Source organism: Juglans regia, chromosome 3 (assembly GCF_001411555.2).
Source record: "Juglans regia cultivar Chandler chromosome 3, Walnut 2.0, whole genome shotgun sequence".
Classification (NCBI taxonomy): Eukaryota; Viridiplantae; Streptophyta; class Magnoliopsida; order Fagales; family Juglandaceae; genus Juglans; species Juglans regia.
Genome location: NC_049903.1, coordinates 1,236,024 through 1,259,463, shown reverse-complemented (window position 1 = coordinate 1,259,463; position 23,440 = coordinate 1,236,024). Strand labels below are relative to the sequence as shown.

Genomic DNA, 23,440 nt, shown 5'->3' with positions numbered 1-23,440 from the left:
TTTAAGAATCAATTAATTAATTAATAAAAATTGCTCTTTAGGAGGAAGCAGAAATAGGGCTTACCTATGAAAATCCAAAAATCCAAAAAATCAATTAAAAACAAAATACTTTCTATGGGCTTGGCCCAACTCAAGAGCCCAAAGCCCATGACAAAATCCTATATTCTTCTCTTTGGGGCTAGATCACAATGGCATCGGCACGGCCCTGGGGTTCAGACTTCAGACAAATCGGGAAATCGATCATGATGGCTTCTCGGATTCTGTCGGCGGTGTCGAAGATGGGATCCGCAGCGGCGAAGCGCCAAGCGCTGAACTTAACGGATGCCGCCGCCGCTAGAATAAGCCACCTACTACAACAGCGGCAGCGGCCCTTCCTCAGGTTGGGCGTCAAGGCTCGTGGCTGTAATGGCTTGTCGTACACCCTCAACTACGCAGGTCGGTCTCTCTCATCCGCTTCCATCTCCATGCGCTCGCAGTTTGATATCACTGAATGAATATCCTATTCTACGAATCCCTGAGTAGCTTCTTGCGAAGATGGCTGTCCCTGTTTTTTCCTTTTTTGGGTTCGATTTCTCTTTTCCTTTCAACGTTGTACTTCCTTCCCTTTCAAAATCAATGCCTCTTTGGCTTAATAAAAAAAACCAGTGCCTCTTTGAGTAGTCATATGGGTTATTATGTACCATATTGGCTTAGTTAGGAGGCAAAGATTAATGGATCTTTTACTGGTCTTCTCGGGCCTTTTTGAGGGGACTCTTGCTTCTTTGGATCGATTGTCCTCCAAGCAGCCTCAGACATAATCACTTATCGAAAAAAAAAAAAAAACAGCCTTAAGACACTCTTACGGCATATATTTTATCCTTGGATCGGCATATTGCCTCTTGAATAAATGTAGAGCGATAGTACAGCCCTTCAGTTCTGACAGAGGTAAAAAGTTGGATGGTGTATGGTTTACATCTTCACCATCTCGACCCATATCGAGGATAAGGAGCAGTTCCCTCCATTGTTCCTTTGCTGGATGCTTTCTACCTTTCCTTATCGTTTCTTATTTTAAGATTTTCTTTGAAGAACGAGAACCCAGAGGGACACGTCCGAAGAAATCATATACAATTTATGAGAAATAAGATGCATACTTAAGAATTATGTTGCCAAATCTTTTGCTCTTAACATATAGACAGTTTGACGTTCCTGTGGGAGTTGTTCTCCAAGTGTTGATATAATAAGCTCAAAAACATCAGGAAAACTTCCTAGCCATAATGTGGACATGTTATTCTTATACTAAACTTGCCTCTTTAATTGTTCTGTAAGAAAATGTTCCTTCTTTACTCATCCAAACAAAAAATAATAAAGATTCAAGAAGGAGCCGATTCTTTCTTTTTTTTTTAACACTATTTTGTTATACTGATTCTCAATTCCATATGGTTTATCAAAATATGATAGAAGAAAAGGGGAAGTTTGACGAATTGGTCGAGGACAAGGGTGTAAAGATATTAATTGATCCAAAGGCCCTTATGCATGTAATCGGGACCAAGATGGATTTTGTAGATGACAAACTCAGGTACACTTTTCTTCTTGTTGGGGGTTTATAGGCATTATACATATTCAATATGTGAGAGAAATACATTAAGTCTTCGGTCCCTATTCTTTAGATGTTTGCAGTGACAGAGGTTGTGCCATTCTGGCATCGGAATTGGCCCCATTGATTTCATCTAGGTTTTTGTTGTTGCATTGGTCCGGCCATGGCACATAGATAACTGATGTCAGAATGGAAATTTGGGCATTTGCATTACTGTCAATTGACCATTTTATTCTTCTCTCTCAAGTACCCTATGCCTTGACTTCGATTAATGTTTCCATAGCTGACATGATGAAATTCTTTAGCGGAGATGCCTTACGTGCTAATGGTGATGACATATCCATTATGCTTGATTTTGTGTTGGCTTTTTTTGCGTTTTTCCTCTTATTGTTACATATCTGAGTTTATGCCTATTTCAAGTTTTGCTTCACTGTTTTTTTTTTTTTTCCTCAAAATTCCTTGTCAGGTCCGAGTTCATATTTATCAATCCGAACTCTAAAGGGCAGTGTGGTTGCGGTGAATCTTTCATGACAACAACCAATACTGGAGCTGCTTAGCAGGGTGATGGTTAAAAGTTCAGTTGAACTTGTGATGAATCGAGACTCGATGAAACACTTCGTTTTATACTTTATTCCCCACTCAAGCTTAGCAGCAATGGTTCTTGACGAAAATTTCACCAGCGAGAATGGCGTTGCTTGTCATTGTCTGGTGGACTCTTGCGGCAGCAGCAGCAGCAGCAGCAGCAGCTGCTATACATTGGTTGTGTCGTCCTCGCCATTCACCATTTTTTTCCACAGTAACCCTTGCGATCGTACTATACTCTTTAGATATGAGTTGAGATGATTTTAAATGAATTGAATAAAATATTATTTTTAATATTATTATTATTTTGAAATTTTAAAAAATTGAATTGTTTATTATATTTTATGTGTAAATTTAAAAAAATTGTAATGAAAAGATGAGTGAAGATGAATCTTGAATCCAAACGAGGCCTTGGTCGTATAGCTGGCGGATGTACTGAAACATGATAATGTAGCTGCATGCCCGTCAGGTAAAAACTTCTGAAATGAAAAATATTTTTCAGAATAAGCACACCTCTGGGGATGTTGCTGCCCAAACTAGTGGGAAAACGTTGCGAACGATCCCCACTCCGTATGCATGACGTATCTTCCAGATTACCACCATCGCACAAGGCGTGTTGAATCTTCCCTATTCAAAACCACAAACAAACACCCCTCTCTGATTTCGAGTCAATAAACTGGCCTGAAATAAAATCTATGTTTAAAAAAATAAATATAAAATAGAAACATATTTATGAAATATATATATAATCAAATAAGATCTTATGATCAACCGTAGACAAATGAGATAGATAGGTAATTAAAAGAATGAAATTTATAACTTTTATATATTAAAAAAACAATTCTGCTAGGTACAAGCGGGTTGTGCACCAACCTGCGTACCAGTTAATAATTTAAAGCTGTTGTTAGATATATTAAAAAAAATAAAAAAAGAGCAACACAAGATAACATCCCCAAAAACTGAAACGAAGTGAAAGATAGAAACAACAGGAAAACGTAATCTTGCACAATAGAAAAAACACTGTCGAACTCGGGATGCTCTCGCTTCCTTAACCAAATAGAATCTCCGTGTAAAAATTCTGATTTTCAATTGTTTCTCCTTTCCCATTACCCACCCCACTCTCTCTCTAAAAACCACCTCTCACTCTAAAATAAATTTTCACACCTGTATATTATATAATATATATACACAGATTGCAAATGGGTTCGATTTTGTGAAAAGATTGAAGGAGGAATTGAGGAAGATCGACGCGTTTAAATGCGAGCTTCCTCTCTGCATGACTTTATTGACCTATGGTTGGTTTATTGACCTATGGTTGGTTTTGAATTTTCTTTCCTTTATTATGCCATTTTTTTGGAAATAGATTTGGTTTTTGGGATGAGCTTGGATTTAAGAGGTTTGGGATAGGCAGGCTTCTTTTTATTTGTTGATTTGGAACTAAAGGATACAATATCGGAAATGGGTTCTTGGGTGGGTTTTGATTATTTTCTTTCTGTCAGTATTTGTTCTTATACATATGAAAATCCTCTACTGGAAATGGGTCTTTCCGTGGGATTTATGTCATTCAAGGCATATTCAAGTTATCCCGTTGCAAGCAAGGAAGAAATGGAGGAATTTTCAGTTTATGGGCTTTCATTTCTCACTCTGGGGATTAAGGGTTCGAGAGAAGAATTCAATTCTAACTATTCGAGAAATGGCTGTAACAAGTCAGTTTCTTCCTTTGCTCCTACTACAAATATACGGAGTGTGACACAGCATTCGCAGCTTCGGTTGCCAAAATCAAAACGATTCGTTTCATTAAATTAGTCTATATCAGCTTCGATTGGTGCACTTCGATGCACAAATTCGCCTGCAAGAATCATTTTCCTTAAAAAAAAAAGTGAAAATTTTAAGAAAATATCTTATTGCAAGCAAGTTTATCAATATTGATATATAATATATATGTTTAACGAAATGATGTGAATTAAATATGGAAATAATTTTTATGATAAATGAAATTTTCTTCTTCTCTTAAAATTTTATTTTTTATTTTTTTTTAAAATAAAAAAAATCATCGATTCGTGATATGGCTCACGAACTCGTTTATATATAGCAAAATCCAAATTTTAAAGAGAGGACCAACAGGTATGGGTGCGGGGGCGATACATTGGAGATCTGCTTGAGGTCTAGGAATAGAGGCGGCACCATAAGGAGCGCAGTGAAGACACCTGGCCGATACGTGGCGAGAGGGCCGAGCATGGGACTGCATGCCCCTCAGAATTTCTATTGACTAGTGTGGCTATATTGTATTGACTATAAAACCTGTTTGCGTGGGGCCCCACACTTGCCGGGAATACAGAGGAAGAGAGAACAGGTGGAGTTGCTCAGATCACTCAGAGAAGAAGCAGACACCGTATAGAAATTGTCGCTGCAAAGTGCAAACACTCCTAAACCCAAAAAACCTTCATTTTTCTGATCTTTCTCTGCGAAAGATTTGGTCCTTTTATATATATATATATATATATATATATATATATATATATAAGCTAAGAAAGAACATGATGTACTCATGCATGTGTAGCCGTTTTGTGAGAGGCGGCTTTGCTGGATAGCTCGAAGCTTCGAGATCTCATGTTCAATACGATTAAAACTTAAAAGGAGGAGTAAAGAGCATAATTAATCAGGTATGTTCTGTCCATGTTATATGAACTTATATCTGCCTCGATTGTGATTGTGGTGTATTCTGAACGACTCTTTTAATTTTATTGTATTTTTTATTTTTTTATTTTATTTCTGGGCTGATCCAAGCTGTGTTGGAACATTTTATTCCGAATCATATTCGTTTTTTTATGTTTTCATGAAGTGGATACCAGATCTGAGCCCCAAGACATGCAGTGGTTAGGGTTTATGGGTTCATGCAGCCGCTTTACAGTTTTCAATATCGGAGTTTCTTGTTTCCGGTAGTTTTTCAATGTTATAAGTGCATGCATTCACGATAATTTTTAGCTAGCTAGCTAGGTGGGATTTGGTAGTCATGAGTACGTAGTTAATTACAAGCTAATATTAATGTTGTTTAGGAGAAAACGATGGGAATAGACAGAAAGTAAATAGAAGTTAAAAAGACCGTGTTTAATTGATTTCAACATATATAATATTTAGGCGGACAAATAGATCAGATCAAATTCACGTGCATGCATGCCCATTGAGAGATGGAGGTGATCCAAAGAGAGGATTAATATTATTATCCCTTACTGGGTTGGAAAGGGAAAGAGAAAATTACATGAAATTCCTTGCTGATCTTTTAGAATGGCACTTGCTTCTTAATCATATATAATCAACTAATTAAAAGAAAGGATCAGAAGAAAGTAGCTTGCATGAAAGGATCGGAAAAATTAGAATATTTCCTCTTTTAGAAGCTAGCTAGCCACTAAAAGATCATAATGTAAATTACCAATTTGAAACTATATATTATATATGGTCCCGATGAATTATTATTCCCGTACTCGTTTTAACCCATGGAATAATTAAAAATATTACGTACATACTATATATATTAATCTCACTATATATTAATATGCTTAATTACCTTATAGATATATATTATATATCAACTCTTGAGTGTTTGAAAAACTGAATTTATGACTAAACACATACTCTCAACTTATACAAAACACATGCTCTAATGTGCAGTATTGTTTATGTCAGGAAAGATATTAGAACGACGACGATGTGTGTGTGTGTGTTGCATTCACGAAAGGTGTCGTTTAGCTCTGTTGAATCGTGTACTATCTAATTACCTTCCTATAATCCTATCCCGGGCGCCCCTAAGGAAAGCCGGCCTTGGTGTAACCTATAATATAAGCTCATACATTCACATTCACATGCAATTCATTCCCTCTCTCTCTCTCTCTCTCTCCTATAATATTTATGACTTTCTGTTGGTCTTTAGATTTAATAAAATTATTTCCCTCCTGTATGGTGTTTATTTTAGAAAACTTTGGTTAAACAGTACTCCCTAGCTAGCTGTGGGTACTTACATTAATTATGACCTTGTGTAATTTTTTTTTAAATTAAAAAACAATACATGTGATATGATTTAATTAGAAAGAGATAACTGTTCAAACAAAACTGTCTAGTAATTAAATAATCGGGGTTTACTCTTTGAAACAATTATATATTTAGTGGGTTTATAACATGATAGGTACATACTCTATCTAGCTGTGTATATAAGCATTTAGCTCAAAAATGCAAATCCATGCATTAAATAGAAAAAAAAAAAACCCTTGTACATGTCCAGTATTTTCCTAACTAGTTGCTCGATTCTAAAAACTATTTTCAATAAATAAATGTTATATATATATATATATATATATATATATATATATATATGCTTGAAAGTGAGTGCAATCAAGATCTTACAGACCATGTGCCATTTTTTGAGCGCACCTTGTCCTTTAAGCGGCAATGCTAATTTTTCGAAAATGCTATATTTACTGTTCATTTTTTTTTTAATTTAGTGATTAAGTAAATATTTTTTAATTATATTGTAATATTTTTTTAAAAAAAAGAATTTTAAAAATATTAAAAAATATATGAATGAAACGTAAAAAAAATAAAAATAAAAAATCCTATTAACGTAGCTCCAGCTACTGCTGGGAGCGGTGCTGTAGTGTCACTCTTTTTCTTAATCGATGCACGTGCGTGGATATTCTTCTTTTAACTTAATTTGGTGTCAGAAACGAAGTGATGTGGAATAAAATGCCATCATGCTGTTGTTGTAACTAAATACATATGCTTTTTTCAGAAAACAATTCTTTTACTTTTCTTTTTTAAAAGTTATTATTGTTATTATTATTTTCAATTTGATCAGAAACATATTATATTTTAAGAATATTAAAAAAATATAATTATAAAAATAAATTTATAAATTAATATATTTTAATATAATATATTTTATAGTAAAATGAATTTTATAATTGAATCATTTCTGTTAAAAAATTAACCAAATCAGCCAAATTATTAGGCATGGAAAAGAAAAATGACTACTGCAATATTTAAAGCTGAATCAAACTCCCAAAGACGTTTAATCGGCTAAGGTGACGTCATTAATTTCTTTATTCCGCAAAACAGCGTCTCTTTGCTCGCAAACGCTGGGCTACTGCTTGTATGACCATTAAGCTAAAGGTAAACCCTATCTTGTACGCTCCAAAGCGCAGGTGCATTTAATTGCCATCATCATCACCTAGCTACTAGCTGCAATCTGATCTGCATGACAAAGATGGTGACCACGGAGTCCGAGATGATCTCCGAAGGCCAGGTCGAGTCGTCACTATTAGCAGATCAACAGCCCAAGATCAATCCTTTCTCGTCGCTCGGAAGACAATCATCAATATACTCCCTCACTCTCGACGAGTTCCAGCACACGCTCTGCGAGAGCGGCAAGAATTTCGGGTCCATGAACATGGATGAGTTCCTCACCAGTATTTGGACTGCCGAAGAAAACCAAGCTGTCAACACCACCGCCACCACCATCACCAATGTTATCGCCGCTAATAATATGAGCAGCCACACCCAGCTGTCTCTAAGCGAAGCGCATACTGAGAGGGGAATAGCAAAGCAGCCAAGCTTGCCACGACAAGGTTCGCTCACGCTCCCGGCACCTCTCTGTAGGAAAACGGTGGACGAAGTCTGGTCTGAAATCCACAAAGGACAGCATCAGAGTAATAGTACTAGCCATAAAAATGGTGATAACATTCAGAATCCCGAGTGTGGCGCTCGCCAGCCGACTTTCGGAGAGATGACCTTGGAGGATTTTCTGATAAAAGCAGGGGTGGTGAGGGAACCGAGTGCAATGCCAGTATCACAACCCCAACCTCAGCAGCAGTACGGGGTATACCAGAATAAAAATTCCACAGCGGGTCCTAGTTTCGCAACTAGGCCTACAACAGGATTTGGTGGCGCTGGTGGTGCGAGTACTGTTCCAACTCACCAAACAATGCCACAGGGTGCTGGTGGGGCTATTGGAGAGTCGTTAGGGTATGCTGGAAATGGCAAGAGGAGTGGGGGATACCCACCCGGGCCACCGGCGCCTGTTTGTTATGGTGGAAGGGTAGTGAACGGTGCTGGTGGATATGGGGCGGCGCCAGCAATGGGAGTGGTGGCACCGGTTAGTCCTGTTTCTTCTGATGGGTTGTGCACAACTCAGGTTGATAACTCGGGCAATCAATTTGGACTGGACATGGGGGGACTAAGGGGAAGGAAGAGGATCATAGATGGTCCCGTGGAGAAGGTGGTGGAGAGGAGACAAAGGAGGATGATCAAGAATAGAGAGTCCGCGGCCAGATCTAGAGCCAGGAAACAGGTAATAAATCCACTGTTTGTTCCAGTACATATTATTCAAATTTGCCAGCTTCCCTAAATCCTAATTTTCACGTGATGGTTGTGACATCGGTTGCGTCTTGCAAATTAATTAACATGAATTCCTAAACTTGGCAGGAAGCCTCCACTTTTAAACCAATAAGTGTAATTAAAACTCGTCTAATTAGAGGAATTTAGACTAGATTCGATCATCAATTAGTACCAGTTAGTACTGTCTGTAAATCAAAACCTCGTACATCGATCTTTTTGGTTCTAGTCATATTTAGTTTGATCGATTAATGCTCATCAAGGAACGCATGCAAGGAGAGGCATACTAGTGTTCATGAAGTTTTAAAGAAAGTATCAATGCGAGGCGGCCTCGTTTGTTTTTAAAAAACTTTTTGACTCATTCCATTTCATTTTATTATTATAAATTTTTTAAATTTATAAAATAAAATAAACAATTTAAAAATTTCAAATTTCAAAACAAAAAATAAGATTAAAAATATATATACTAATAATATTTTATTCAATTTTTAACTTTAATCTCATCTCATTTATGAAAACAAACAGGACAAATTACAAAGAGAAATTATATCCCACCTTTTCACATGTAGCCAGCCAAATATTAGACTTACAATGGGAATTACGAATAATTTATTTTATAAACTTGCATTGCTTGACAAAGTACGTCAAATTCTCTGCTCTTTTTATATATTGTCACGTTTGTTGTAAACATTTTTTTCGTTTTGGTAATTCTCATGGCATCTCTCCAAAGTCACTGCAAGTGAATGGAAAAGAAGTGCAACGAAGGAAAAACATGCTCCTGTAAATTAGAATCCTCCCGGGTTTAGTTTTTTTTTTTTTTAAGTATGATGGGAGCAGTGTGATTATCTAGTCACTGAAAGCTTACTTATTTAAAACTACATGTATTGACAGATTTCATTTGATCAGGAACACACTTCTTTGGAATTCTCTAAGAAATCATTGAGAAGTACCCTTGAGTCTAGGACTATTTGCCTTTTGGATACAGAAATACTCTTAATTCATCTCATCTCATCATTATAATTTTTTCAAATTTTCGTATAAAATATAATAAACAATTCAACTTTTTCAAATCTCAAAACAATAATAATATTAAAAAATAATATTCTAACAATATTTTATTCAACTCATCTAAAACAATAGCATCTCGTGATCTCATCTCACTATTCAAACAAGTCCTAATGATCTTCACACAGTGCTGCATCCTACAAATGATGCCATGATATATATATTCGTATGCAATTTTAATTTAATTTACTTTTACAGGCATACACAGTTGAACTAGAAGCAGAACTGAACCAATTAAGAGAAGAGAACATAGACCTTAAACAGGCTCTGGTAATGGCATATCGAATGTTTGATTTTTTAAAAGTTTCACATTCATATGGAAACTACTCTTACAAGTCTTGCTTTGTTTCTCTTCTTCGAACAGGCAGAAATTGAGAGGAAAAGAAACCAACAGGTAACTGTCGTAATTTCTTTTAGTATCAATATGCGTAAGGGATCATACGCTTTTACATTTACCCATGGATCTACATCTAGTACGGAACCAATCCCGCCTGTGTTGGATAGATCTATCATGTTTTATTTCCAAAGAACTGCGTATTTGATCAATTAATTGATGGCCATATGCTTGAGGTATGCAAATTTTTGCAGATTTGCAACCTGATAAGGCCGTAACTCCCATGTGGAGTTGTGGTTTTAATGCGAATTTCTTTCAAACAACTATTCTTGATTTATGCTTATTCCTCTTTTACTGTCAAAATCTTTCTGCAAAACCTAGAGATTGGGTGCAAACAACTTCTAGGGACCATTGGATTAGGGGATTTTTCTCTTGAATTATCCGAAGTGCACTTGCAGAAAATTCCTTGCTGAGGGTTTATGCACCCCGGGATTAGTTGGACACTGTTAATGGACACGGGGTGCCAATAAAATATATATATATATATATATATATGCATTTATTTTCCATGATATGTCTTTTATAATTATATGTTCTTTTTTAAAATCCTTCTCCATCGCTAGCAGTATTCTGAAGAGATGAAAACGAAAGTTCAAACCAAGGCTCAAAAAGCTAAAGAGAAACTGAGGGTGTTGAAAAGGAACCAAAGTTGCCCCTTGTGATGTAAGGATCAGTACTTGATCAATGGTATGGTAATTGCGACATCATATTTTGAGTTTTGAGTTGCAGCAATATTGTAGAATCTCACTTTGTTCTGATGCGGCAGTACATGCATGCATATGCCTGAAGAATTACCTTTTATGCAGTGTATTGAGAAATGAAACCTGAAAGGTCAAACCAAGGCAAGATCAAAAGCTAAATGGATGAAGCCTGAAGGTGATCATGAGAAGAAATTCGATTTCCTCATTGTGAAGCAACTAAATCATAATTGTATTATGCGTGCGATGCATTACATAGGATTAGCTTATTGAGACTAATATATTAAATTATTAATCACTACTTAATCAATGTATCAAAAGCTAGCTGCACTTGGTGTTGTACGTGGCCTTTACACGTTTATATATACATAAACTCCTTTCTTCATAGCTTGCAGACAACTTCTGGCTCTTCTGGTTCTTGCAGACAGCGCCCTGTTCTTGCACTTTGGTGCTCGTTTTTCAGTCCGAGTCTCCCAGGATGATACAAAGCTGTAAGCATAGACTCGCTTCAGTATTGCTTGATGTTCTTGCCCGCGGCCGGTATCCCTTACCAAACGCATTGCTTTCTATATACGTGTGTCCGTGTCTTAGTCTATCTTGACACTCAAGAAGACAGAACCTTCATGCTCCACTGGGGCAGCTACACACCCGAACGGAGAAAGGCTATGTACACTGATCAGTTTGATGCCCTGTTTAGAAACGGAACCTGGGTGAAACATGTCACCCACTTCGGCCCAGAACATTAATGTTGGCTGCAAGTGTGTCTGTCTGTGTGTGAAAGCTCAAACGACAAGCTGGCGGGACAAAGAAGTCAAAGCTTGTTTAGTCCCCATAGGGCATGCTGATGATATATATTGTTTTTTGGAACAATCGAATAAGTCCTACTAATATTGCATTAGTTATTCAGACGCCATTGAAGCTAGGGAGGTGATTGATTCCTAAGAATAATCTTATCCATCGCTTTAAACCCTATTCTTAACTCGTTTTTCTTTTTTTGGAGAGCAAACAAATATCAACTTCCCTACTTTTACAAACAAACCCTGTTTCACCCAAATTACGTCCCTTCGTTCAGTTAATTCCTTGTGATGCTGGAAAAATTATAAGCCCGCCAGCATTTTCAACCCCAAACCATGAATTTGAGTACTATAAGATACCAGGGGGCTGATCATTTGACTAGTATGTGGGCTAGCTTAAGTTTCTTATAATGGGTAGGAATTATACGAAGTATGTACATGTTGGTTTATGAGGTCATTAACAACTTTGATCGCTTGTCAACTGCTATTTTTTTTTTTTTTTTTTGGAAAAGGGAAGGTAATCCCAATTTTAGTGATTATCCTCTTTTATTGTGGAGGATTATTTTATACAAACTAGGAAAGAGCTTTGGGAGTTACATAAATCCCGAAACCAAAGCCTTATATGTTCTAAGAAAACTAATACGTACAATAATTGTTTCAAGTTATCTAGTATAATAGAAGAATATAAAGCTAGTGTCTAAAAAAATGCTATTTTCATCTAAAGTTTGACAAACCAGATTTATCAATAACAAAAAGGCCATACAATTGCCGAAGTAATTGTGAAATAGAAGAAAAAAACAAAGTAATACCTGTTGCTCTAAGGTTAGCTAAATTATCTGTCGCGTGTGACATTACCTTCTCTATATATATATATGAAGCATATCAAAACTTAAAAATTTGTTGAAGTCAGTATATCTTTCCAAAGGTCCACATACCTACAAGGAGAGTTTTATTTTTATTTTTATACCAGTTAATTAACTACCATCAAAGCATCTGATTCAACAATGACGTCATAAAAATCCAGCAGTAACATAAAGAAGAGACCAGCTTTAACTGCAAAAACATTTATACCAATCCCCAAATGAATGGAGAAGCCATGTATGAACTGCCCATAGTGATTTCGATTAAACCCACAACATTGCTATATATGTAGACGGTAATCACGCCTGATTGGGCAGCCTTTTGATCCAATGCTGCATCCGCGTGAAGGAAAAAGGACAAGGGGCTGAATGCTATTGCTTCAAGTTTAAGCATTCAGAAGTATCAAAAGCATGTCATCGATCGAACCGAAAACGGCACAGTTCATGACTTTGTCCTTCTTCTTCTACTTTCCTTTTGGAGTCGCAATTCTGAGAAACCCATGATTCATTGGCCTCTTATCCCTTCACTCCCAAGCAAAGGGTAAAGCCAAACATACCATAGTATGAGTATTTATGGTCCTATTCGATCGTTTGTACCTGGTTATACATTAGACTTCCAGGGAATTATTTTATCATATGTCATGTAAATTAATACATGAATACGGTCACCTTTAGTCACGTGAAAAAAGACATCGAGAACCTATTATGGTTGTCAACAACGTGTCTGACATGGCGTGAAAATCCCACTTATTCAAATGATGATCAGTAACCTAGTGGTTCGTATAGGCAGATCAGGAGATTATTAATGGTGGGACACAGATTAGATTATTGTATTGTATCAGCTTCTTATACATATTCCTTGAATCTCGCAAATGAAATTCTCAAATCCTATGTTCTTATAGTCTAATCCATCAAGTGGCCTGCCTACTTAGGTTAAAAAGTAAGGGTATTCTAGTACTTTACAAATCTTATCTGCCTCTATAAATTTAAATCTCATCTAAACCTGAACTCATAATCCGATTGATCAAAAGAAGTTAGCATAGAAAAATGTCCCCTCTTTTATCAATCTTGTTTGTTACATTAGCATTCTCCCTCCATTGTGTTATAATTTCGGCCTCAGACCCCGACCCAGTTCAGGATTTTTGCATACCAAACGCAAGATACGGTTCAATAAGAATTGCCCACCTTGCTATTCTCCCATGCAAGAATTCATCCGAGGCCACCGTCGATGATTTTGTGTTTTCAGGCATGCAGAGCGCCGGCAACTTCTCAGACACAGGCCTGGCAGCCATACCAGTGAACCCAACAATCTTTCCTGGCATTAACACTCTAGGCATGTCATTTATACGAGCTGACCTTAAAGTTGGTGGGATTAATCCACCACATTTCCACCCAAGAGCCACTGAAATTTCTTATGTGGTGCGAGGAAGCGTGTATTCAGGCTTTGTGGATTCGGGCAACCGGGTGTTTGCTAGAACAATCGAGGAAGGAGAGGTCATGGTGTTCCCCAGAGGTCTAGTGCACTTCCAAATGAATGTAGGTGATAAGCCGGCAACCATATTTGGTAGTTTCAATAGCCAAAATCCCGGGTCACAAAAAATCCCAGCTGCCATTTTTGGATCTGGAATCAATGAGGAGCTCTTAGAGAAGACTTTTGGATTGAGTCCTAAGCAAATTGGGAGGATGAGGAGAAAATTTGATCCCAGGGTGTGAGGTAGACGGTGAAAATAATGCATTGAATTTTTCACGTACTATTTTTTGCTTTAGTTGGTATTGGACCTATTGGTTGTTGACTGTTGAAGGGTTATATGGTCTTTTAAATGGATTAAACGTCTTCATCTCTTTCTCAATCTCCTCTGTTTCTCCGTCTCTCTTTCCATTCCTCTATTACTACTGGTTTTTAGCCTTTATAAGCCATTTTCAAATCTCATACTTGTCCCTAAGACATGGGTTTCCAAGTGGAGAAACCAAATGGGACTCCGTGCCTACCCGCCCGGCGGTTGGGTGGGAGCAGCTGAACCCAGGCACGCAGGGATGGGGGCTGGGGTGGGAGTAAAAGAGCCCCCCTTTTGAGCAGGGTCTGGGATGGGATCAATGCTATCTAGCCCGTACAAGGCGGATGATCGCCCTAGATGTGATCGCAAGCATAACCATACACATAAAAGGAAAACAATTACCAAACCATTAATGAACAAAAATTCACCCACTCATGAAAGATTGTGTAAATAAATACGCTCATAACATGCATGTGTAAACTCCTAAGTTTTTAACGTTTTCATTACAAACTCCGTCATTAGCTTTGTTTTTTTTCTGACAACAACCAGCTCCTGCTCTTCCACTCAACATGAACCCCATGCATTGACCAGGTGGACCGGGGGTAGCCCATTACATATGTGGAAGCCTACTTCTCCCCTACCAATATTGCCTTGACGATACTATCACACATTCCATCAGCATGGGGAAACAGGTGCCCAGCTCCCGTTAACTCGTGGTAGTGAATCCATGGTAGCCGTTGCACAATGTAACGTTGCAGCGTAACGGGCACAATCATATCTTCATCTCCCTGCCACAGGTGGACTGAACCTTCTTTGTTTGGAAATGGGTTTTCCAGATCCATGGGACTGAACTCCCAGGTCCCAAACCCAATATTCACGTCACGATGGAGGGACTCGTATTCTCCTTGCTGTCTTACCTGTGCCTGAGGAAGCCAAATTCAGTAAATAATTACATTTTGTTTTAAAAATTTTAATCATAATAGCATAGCAAGAAATTCTGGTCTTAAATCCGCATCGATCACCCAAATAAAATGAGAGAGAGAGTAGAACATTCTACTTTATGGTGATGCTGCATAAATTTATCTACTTGGAACAAGCTAAAAAGAATCCCTTCATTTTTACACAAAAATTCTATTTAAACTTGTGTCCATCAGACGGTTTAACTAATTAGTCAAGCATTAAATTTGGATGAGAAAATGAGCTGAAAGCTTAATCTTGTCTCAAAAGTCTGATTCTGTTATTAGTGCACCAGCACTTGTGATTTTGAAACAAGAGGGACACCCATTCATTTTTAAAATCAAGGGCTGATAGCAATACTCTGCAACTATGGTAGAACAAGGACTTTATTGAGGATAAAAATGGGCATATCCAAGTACATGGGAGGCATCCCTATGGATTAGTTGGTCTATTTCAAGTGTCCTAGCTTTAGAAAGCAAGTAAATGAATATAGTTGCAAAAAAGTACAGTAGCATTTATGTCCCTTAATGTCCTAATACTTTCACAATTCATATCGTTCCAAGGGATCTTTTAGAGGTCCTTCAGAACCATTAATGTTATTTTCAAACAAATGAGGCTACAAAAAAAAATATTACCAATAAATTTTTTTGCAACCCTGCCTCTATATTCTTTTCATGTAGAATTTTTGAAAGAAAAATAGGAGAAGAGAAAGCTGTGCATAGAAGGCCAAAACCAATGCCCAGAGAACAATGAGGGCGGAGCTTTTGATTCTCTCGTTGTTATTTTATAAAGCTAATCCTCTAAATCCCTGTTAGAAGCTTAATCTTTGCTTCTCAATGTTGGTAGAGTGCCAATAAAAAGCTCTCAACAATTAATCACATACCACTACTCTCTATATCAGTGTCATAACAAAGATCTCCAGGACTGCAAGCAAGCTACAATCTCAGAAGAACATTTTTTTCTTGGTCACAAATTACAATCATCAATAGACATATACTGTCAGACTATGAGGGAGTGAGAAAGCAAGTTAGTAATTGATGTGACTGGGAATCTTCTTCATTCCACAGCAATTTTCATTAGATTGACAGAAAGGTAAGGTGAAGTAATTTCCATTTAAATAAAGAAAAAAATCATAGAAATTTTGAGATGTTAAAATTTCAAGAAAAGCTAGATACTAACCACATAGTTTTCCCTATCGGAACGCTTAGACATGAGTTCTCTATCCTGGTGAGAAAGGATATCAGGACTGAGAGCTGCAACGCTAAGAGTAGGGAACCATTTTTGTGTCTCCCACCAGTAGGTGAGCCAGGGAGCGTGGTGAGCAACACGAAGTGCCCATTGATCTCGCTGTAACTGTTGGTTGTAGACTTCACTAGATAAATTTGCAGGAAAACCAGGCCACCAGTAGTTAATCACTGGAGTTAATAGTCCCACTCCTGCTAGCCTGTTAGTGTTACAAGTATCCCTCACATAAGAGAAAGGCATAAACAGTAGGTAGAAACTCTCTTCTTTTTTTTTTTTTCTCTACACAAACAAATGCAGGCATTCTTTATTTCTCCCTCTCTTCTCTTGCATATATTTATACAGCTAAGACAACTCATACCTGTGAGGTATGTACTTGAGGCAACTCCAAACAACCTGCCCACCCATGGAGAAACCAATTACATAGAATTTGGATCCGAGTCCCAATTGATCGGCAAGCTCTTCTATATCCAAAGCCATGCTCTTCACTGTTCTCTTTGGGTTAGGATCACTCTCCCCATAACCAGGTCTGTCAAAAGAAACAATGTAGATCCCTAACTCTTCAACTATATCCTGGAAGAACCCACCATTGATTCAAACAATAACAAATCTAAGAATATCATATCTAAACTTCGATAGGCATAAAAATATAGAACTACAATAAACCAATGAAAATGTACCGGGGATAGAGTTTTGGCGACAACAGCATCATGCCTGCAAGAATCATAACCATGGACGAAGACAATTTTATGGGTCGCCATTTCTTTAGGCACACCATGCTCTTTGTAGGCCAAATGCCTTCCATCACTAAGTTGGATCCTTGGTGCTGTAACAGGGGGACCATCCGCGGAACCACATATCTTCGATGGAGGAGGTTGGACTGCCTTATAAGCCCATGCTAGAAACCCCACCAAAAACAAAACTGTTGTTTTCTTTAAGAGCCCTGCAAATTTTGAGCTTTTAGGAAAAAACAGCACAAGGATTGGATAAAACATTGAACAACTCTACTAAATTATGGAGAGAACAAAACTAATCAACCTGTTAAATCCATAGGCTGAGAATATAAACTATACTAACGACATGATTATTCTGTGTTGCATTTATTTAGAAGGAAGGACTTTTTATAAACTATAAAGTATGACAGTCTTAACGGCCATTGTCAGGTTGTGCCGTTGAGGCCATAGTTTTCTCAAGCACAAATTCAAATAACGCCTGTGCAACTTGCAAAAAGAAAATTCCGTTCCAGCAGCATAAGTTTGTGATTAACGGGTTCAAAAATTAGAGGTGATAAATATCAAATATGGATCGCTAAGATGCACACCCAGTGGAGTTTAAACTCATGACCTGACTCCCCATTGTTCTTTAAGCTAGAATTCAAAGTCATGAGGTGATATATTATGGTGAGATGCACAAGAAATGGGATATTAAACCCGCTACAGGTTTTGGGAAATACACATACTGGGTATAGTGCTTCTCCAGTAAATAGTCTGTTTCTTGAACACAATAACCTAGTTATACCATAACCCAGTTAGTTGTGCAATACTGTCCAGTATAGAACAAATGTCTGTACTAGTTATTTAAACTTCACCATGGATTACCATTCCCAAGCAAACAAATGCCACTGGAAGGAAACAATCCTGCAATGTTTATAATAACATAAAAATATAGAGAGCGGGAGAGAGGGGGGCGTGGGGGGTTGGGGGGGAATACATATTTGTTAAATTGTGAAAATGTGAATCACTTTCAAATATTATGAATTGTGTATCACAAAGCATTTTGGAGCATTAAAAAATAGATAAAATATCATGATTGTTACGTATATTTGTTTCGTGAAGAGGAATTCTGCAGAATGCACAAACACGTGTCTTTTATCTGGTTAAACCCCAAACCCATGTAATGCATCCTCATCACACGGATCAAGTAAATCATCGGCTTTTCACCGATGGAATGTGGGCCCCTACAAATTGTTTGCACCCCAAGGGTTTGAATCTTAGACATAGATGGAGCATACCACTGAGCCAACCCTTGGGGATTATGGTTTTACATATATATGCATCAAAAAATTATGGTTAAGTAAAATCTTAAGTTGCTTGGAATCTGCTGGTTGGCAGAGAGACAAGCTTGAAATTCTTCAAAATCCTGTATTGATGCATCATGTTCTTAGTTTTCAAATAAAGCTATGAAGTGGTGATGATGATAGATATTGGAAGCATACAAATGATAGTAAATTCACTACTCAGTCAGCATGGAACATTCTTAGAACTCAACATTCTCGATTTTCTGCTGCAAGAATCTTCCACTCCAAATTTCTGTTTTTGTATGGAAATTGTGGAATAATGGGGTAGCTTTGGACATAAATGTTCAAATATGTGGCATAAGCTTGGCTTCTAACTGTAGTTGTGGCTGCGAGGCTGTAGAGTCTGATTTACATGTTTTTAATGATTGTGATTTTGCTACATCTGTATGGCATCACTTCTCACAGATTTTCGGCATTCTAGATCTTTCAGCTTTGGGGTGGAGAGATAAATTGCTAACTTGGTGGTCGGTTTTCCATGGGACATATCAGATTCATATAATTGCTCAATTAGTTCCCTATTTAATACTTTGGGAATTGTGGCTAGCAAGAAACTCAGCCAAATAAGAAGGTATAATCAAGCTTTCTTCTTGCATTATTTGCAAAATTGTGAAATGGTTGCATGAATTAAATCTGATGATTAAACCATCAAGGGGCATAAAAAGGTTGGATGATGTTTCTATTTTAAGTGTCTTGAGAATTCCATTGCTGAAGACTAAGGAGTGGTTTTGATTCAGAGATGAGTTGAGATGGTTTGTGAATAGTAGAATAAAAGTTGAATTATTTATTATATTTTGTGTGGAAATTTGGGAAAGTTGTTTTGAAATTTGAAACAGTTGAATTATTTATTATATTTTGTGTGGGAATTTGAGAAAGTTGTAATGATGAGATGAGATAAGTTGAGGTGGGTTGAGATGGGTTACGAATACAAACAAGGCCTAAATTGAAAAAGTTTAGTTTAATTCACTGGTTGAATCCCCCTACTGGTAGAGTGAAACTTAATATCAATGGGGCCTCAAAGGGTAATCCTGGGCTCGCTGGCTGTGGTGGTATTATTCGAGATCACTGTGGGCAATTTATACATGGATTCTTCATGCATTTGGGGGTTGGCACAAATGTTTTTGCAGAGATTTTTGCAGTTAAAGCTGGTCTTTCTTTGTGTTACCAGCTTGGTTTTTATGATGTCATTGTTGAGTCTGATGCATTGCTGATAGTTAATTGGTACAGAAATAGGAAAAAGCCCCCTGCAGGTACGTGAATATTTGGGAGGATTTTTTTTTTTTTTTACAAGTTTTGGGAGGATATACTTGTCTTTAACAAGTTTATAAGTTTTGATGTGCAGCATATATACAGAGAAGGTAATGGTGTAGCAGACAGATTAGCTAATCTTGGAGCTTCAGGTATTACTTTGTCTTTCTCTTCTATCTTACAATTACCTAGAAATTTGTATGGATTTTTTGTTATTGATAAATCTGGTTTACCAAATTTTAGATGGGAATAGTTTCTTTTGGATATTTGCTTTATTTCTGTTATAGATACTTTGGAACAATTAATGTAAGTACAAGTTTTTTTTCCTTAGAATGAAAGGTTTTTGCAAGAGTTTTGGTTTTGGGATTTATGTAACCCCCCAAGCTTTTACACTGATTGTAAAAGGTATTCATCCGCCTTAAGAGAGGGTTATTAATAAAACTGGGGGTACCGTCCCTCTTCTTAAAAAAAAAAAAAAGTAAAATCTTAAGTTATCTTTGACTTCATTCTTTTTTCTCAAGTACAAGGAAACCTTAAAAAAAATCTTAACAACTTTTTGTTCTAATTTGATTTTCTTTTTATTAAGTTATTTAATCTCTATTTATAATGACACATGTACCTCAATATTACGTGAGATCTCTTATTTAATACTTCTCAGTCATTTTCAATTGAATAACTAAATAAATATTTCTTTCGAAATTCCCAATTGCAACAGTTTTAACTTTAAAAGAAACTATGAAAATATAAAACAAAAAAACGATGCGAATGTTTACTATGAGATACCAACAACCATGCACAGGTACCCATTTGTTCCAAATTTCAAAGTTTCAAGTACAAAACTTTCTTCCGCACCATCACATAGAAAAAGGTTTACATGAGCAACAACTGAATTTCCAACTAGAAGACGCAATTTAACTCTTTACATAAAAACCAACTTAAAATGTAATTGCATGTGAATTCCATTTTATGCATTCTATTGATCTAATTCGTAATAATCAACTGATCAATTATATAGAAAAATTATAGAGATCTTAACAAAAGTCTAATTTCTGTGGCATTCTTTTCTTTCGCAATAATAAAATATTAAATGGCGACCAAGATAGAAACGATGCAATGGTTCCGACGTATATACGATAAGAACGAGGAACAATGAAAGATTTAATCATGTAACAGCAATGGATCAGGTGAAAACGAAAAGAAAGACAACCTACCTAAGGGAAGCTGAAAGGAACTTTTTTGCTTAGCTCTTCTGGTGTGAGCTCTGGCAGACGCTGCCGATATCTTCCTGTTCACGCCCCCCGCCATTTCCACCCCAAATTACCCACCAAAACCCAGCAACAAAATCACCCCAAAAGTCAAAGACCCAGAGAGAGAGAGAGAGAGAGAGAGAGATCTGAGATTTTTGTGGACTTGGTTTATGAGTTTTTGATGTTGGGGCTCGACCACTGATATCTGTCTTTACAACTTTGCATGACTAAAAAGGCCTCGTTTATTCTACTAATTTCCCGAGTTTAACATCTTACAGAGTGGTGTAAATGCAAAAGTTTTGTGGGTAATTTTGACTTTTCATTGGATGAGTATCATGAGTCTTATCTCTATATATAATAGTTTTTTCATTTTTTTATTATTTGAGGGAGTTCGAATTCCAACCTATGAGAGTTATTCCAACAAGTCCTATATAATAGTTAGGCATCTGTAAGTAATTTGTCAAATTGATTCCTGCAATTTTTTGTAAAGAGAATGATAATAAACTTCTTAAAGAGTTAAGTTTACATTATTATTTTCAAATTCTTTTATTATTTCTCTTTAATTTTATAAGATGAGGGATAAAATAAATTTTTGTGAAACTTTAGAAAAGATCCGATCCCGGGCCTCCAGAATTGCAGCTTAGCCACCTAATCATCATCCATCATTCCATTAATCTATGTTGGATATTGATCATCGGCCCAACTGTGGAGTAAAAAGCCTCTCCGGAACCGTCCTGAAGCCCAATCCAATCGTTATTGTTTAATCAAAGATTAAAGCCCGGTTGCCGCATACCCAAAAGAGAGTGATCTACGTTAGCATATCTTCCTAATCAAAAATTTTATACATCATATTACCATCTCATTATGTATAATATGATACATGTATTACCATTAAATAATTTTTTATTACATATTTCTTTATTATCTAATAGTGATGAATGTATCACATACCACTTAATATGATCAAAATCGAATGAGAGTGTGATGTATACCATTACTCATTCCTAATAAATACTGTTTTCATTTGCATTTCAACCCAGGAAACAAAATTTAAGACCTCCTCAGGTAATAATGTGCGTTATTTTTTGCACTCGCAGGAAACAAAGATGAACATATATATATGATATGCTTCTTAACTATATAAGAAAAAAAGTAGAAAACATTAACGTTTTTTTGTAAGTTAAATTTTTTATTAAGAAAATAATACACATCCAATATTTTTATAATCATGTTTTAAATAAGTAGCATTTTTATAAAATAACATATAAAAACAACATTGTTTTACCCAAGTACTCCCAATTTAAAATATATCCTAAAAATATTATACCTATATCATTTGATAGAATACATCGGGTTTTGGGCCATCCCTTTCTCAAAGATATGAAGATAAATTTGAGTGATCTCATGTAATTTGTAAATAATAATAAAAATTAATAAAAAATTAACGATAAAATATTAAATAATAATAATAATAAAATATTAAATAATATAACTATCCAATCACAGCCTTGGATCTTGGAAGCATCACGATGGATGCTAAACTTTGTTCTTAAAATATTAGAGAAAAGGAGACAAACGCGGGTGATCAAGGATTAGGAAGGTGCAAGAAAACAAAGAAAAAGCGAAAGAATAAAGAATTAATTAGGGGGGGAATAAAATTAGATGGTGCGTGAATGCATATTATATGGTGCATTATTAATAGAGAATTATTACTTGAGGGGTGAGGTAGTACAGCATGGGATCATATACATAAAAAGTACTTGGGCTTCTAGTTATGGAAAATCCACCTTCTTCAACCTTTCCCATTTTGGATCTGAATCTCTTTTACTTTGAGATGACCTCTAAGCACTCACGCAGCTCACTGCCCTCGCCATTTTTGGTGGAGTTCCTTTATGCCCTAAAGCTCTGAAAGAATCTCTAGAACTGGTAAATTTCCTTTGTGCACGAGTGTTTTAGGAAAGTTCTAAGAGTTCCATTCAACGATTTCTCTCCTCTAGTATAACCTTAAATGCAAAAGATGACTTCCTTAGAGTTAAAGTTGTGTTTGGATATTGAGCTGAATTTAGTTCAATTTTTTATAAATAGTAATAAGTTGAAATAGTACAATAAATTATATAGGACCCATCTAATATGACTTTAATATGTTCATATGATTTTAATACTATTTATGAAAAGTTAAAAAATATATAATGCCTCGAACATAAATTTTCTCAATGCAAGTAAAAAAAATTACAAATAAATAAATAAAAAATATTCCCAACACTATAAACACAAATTTTCTTATTCTAAATTTATAAAACTAAAATAAAATAATTATTAATAAAATAACTATAATATCATTTCCACATTTTATTCTATTATTTATTTATATTTTATTTAATTAGAGGGAAAAAAATACATGTAATGAAGAAGAAAAAAAAATTTGAGTCACCAGCAAATTGTGCTTCACTCGATTCAGCGTTGGAGACATTTGTCTCCCCGCTCGAGCAGACTCTCCGTCGCTCGAGAATCAAATTAAAATATTTTTTTTATCGAATTTTACTATTT

At 36.2% G+C, this 23,440-nt stretch overlaps 4 protein-coding genes and 1 non-coding gene across 9 annotated transcripts; 4 read left to right on the top strand and 1 right to left on the bottom strand.

The window, feature by feature from the left end:
• The first annotated feature begins 198 nt into the window (after positions 1-198).
• Positions 199-2,454, top strand: LOC108985715 (iron-sulfur assembly protein IscA-like 1, mitochondrial). 2 transcript variants are annotated; one of them, XM_018958128.2, is made up of 3 exons: positions 199-435; positions 1,441-1,555; positions 2,040-2,454. In XM_018958128.2, exons 1-3 carry the CDS (start codon positions 243-245, stop codon positions 2,128-2,130), a joined length of 399 nt encoding a protein of 132 aa, XP_018813673.1. In that variant the 5' UTR covers positions 199-242; the 3' UTR covers positions 2,131-2,454. The 2 variants fall into 2 exon arrangements, with proteins under 2 accessions (XP_018813673.1, XP_018813672.1); XM_018958127.2 differs by having other exon boundaries at positions 1,438-1,555.
• LOC118348075 lies at positions 683-797 on the top strand. The gene has a single exon (XR_004801221.1). It is a non-coding gene; the product is annotated as a small nucleolar RNA U19 (small nucleolar RNA).
• Positions 2,455-4,675: 2,221 nt separating the features above from the next.
• LOC108985710 (protein ABSCISIC ACID-INSENSITIVE 5) lies at positions 4,676-11,609 on the top strand. 4 transcript variants are annotated; one of them, XM_018958117.2, is made up of 6 exons: positions 4,676-4,818; positions 7,351-8,495; positions 9,803-9,874; positions 9,969-9,998; positions 10,565-10,685; positions 10,805-11,609. In XM_018958117.2, exons 2-5 carry the CDS (start codon positions 7,404-7,406, stop codon positions 10,658-10,660), a joined length of 1,290 nt encoding a protein of 429 aa, XP_018813662.1. In that variant the 5' UTR covers positions 4,676-4,818; positions 7,351-7,403; the 3' UTR covers positions 10,661-10,685; positions 10,805-11,609. The 4 variants fall into 4 exon arrangements, with proteins under 4 accessions (XP_018813662.1, XP_018813664.1, XP_018813663.1 ...); XM_018958119.2 differs by having other exon boundaries at positions 7,346-8,495; XM_018958118.2 differs by having other exon boundaries at positions 7,265-8,495.
• A 1,758-nt stretch (positions 11,610-13,367) lies between these two features.
• LOC108985713 (germin-like protein subfamily 3 member 2) lies at positions 13,368-14,190 on the top strand. The gene has a single exon (XM_018958124.2). The coding sequence runs from the start codon at positions 13,398-13,400 to the stop codon at positions 14,061-14,063; it is 666 nt and encodes a 221-aa protein (XP_018813669.1). The 5' UTR covers positions 13,368-13,397; the 3' UTR covers positions 14,064-14,190.
• Positions 14,191-14,534: 344 nt separating this feature from the next.
• LOC108985712 lies at positions 14,535-21,093 on the bottom strand. The gene is made up of 5 exons (XM_035688582.1): positions 20,858-21,093; positions 17,005-17,267; positions 16,686-16,897; positions 16,262-16,526; positions 14,535-15,048 (listed from the first exon to the last, which is right to left on the bottom strand). Exons 1-5 carry the CDS (start codon positions 20,949-20,951, stop codon positions 14,752-14,754), a joined length of 1,131 nt encoding a protein of 376 aa, XP_035544475.1. The 5' UTR covers positions 20,952-21,093; the 3' UTR covers positions 14,535-14,751.
• Positions 21,094-23,440: the final 2,347 nt, after the last annotated feature.

Coding starts and splice junctions, on each gene's coding strand:
- LOC108985713 (XM_018958124.2), top strand. CDS start 13,398: ATGTCCCCTCTTTTATCAATCTTGTTTGTTACATTAGCATTCTCCCTC.
- LOC108985710 (XM_018958117.2), top strand. CDS start 7,404: ATGACAAAGATGGTGACCACGGAGTCCGAGATGATCTCCGAAGGCCAG. Junction 8,496..9,802: donor GATCTAGAGCCAGGAAACAG/GTAATAAATCCA, acceptor TTACTTTTACAG/GCATACACAGTTGAACTAGA. Junction 9,875..9,968: donor TAGACCTTAAACAGGCTCTG/GTAATGGCATAT, acceptor TTCTTCGAACAG/GCAGAAATTGAGAGGAAAAG.
- LOC108985715 (XM_018958127.2), top strand. CDS start 243: ATGATGGCTTCTCGGATTCTGTCGGCGGTGTCGAAGATGGGATCCGCA. Junction 436..1,437: donor GTACACCCTCAACTACGCAG/GTCGGTCTCTCT, acceptor AAAATATGATAG/AAGAAAAGGGGAAGTTTGAC. Junction 1,556..2,039: donor TTTGTAGATGACAAACTCAG/GTACACTTTTCT, acceptor ATTCCTTGTCAG/GTCCGAGTTCATATTTATCA.
- LOC108985712 (XM_035688582.1), bottom strand. CDS start 20,951: ATGGCGGGGGGCGTGAACAGGAAGATATCGGCAGCGTCTGCCAGAGCT. Junction 16,898..17,004: donor TCGCCAAAACTCTATCCCCG/GTACATTTTCAT, acceptor GGGTTCTTCCAG/GATATAGTTGAAGAGTTAGG. Junction 15,049..16,261: donor CCGATAGGGAAAACTATGTG/GTTAGTATCTAG, acceptor TGGCTTCCTCAG/GCACAGGTAAGACAGCAAGG.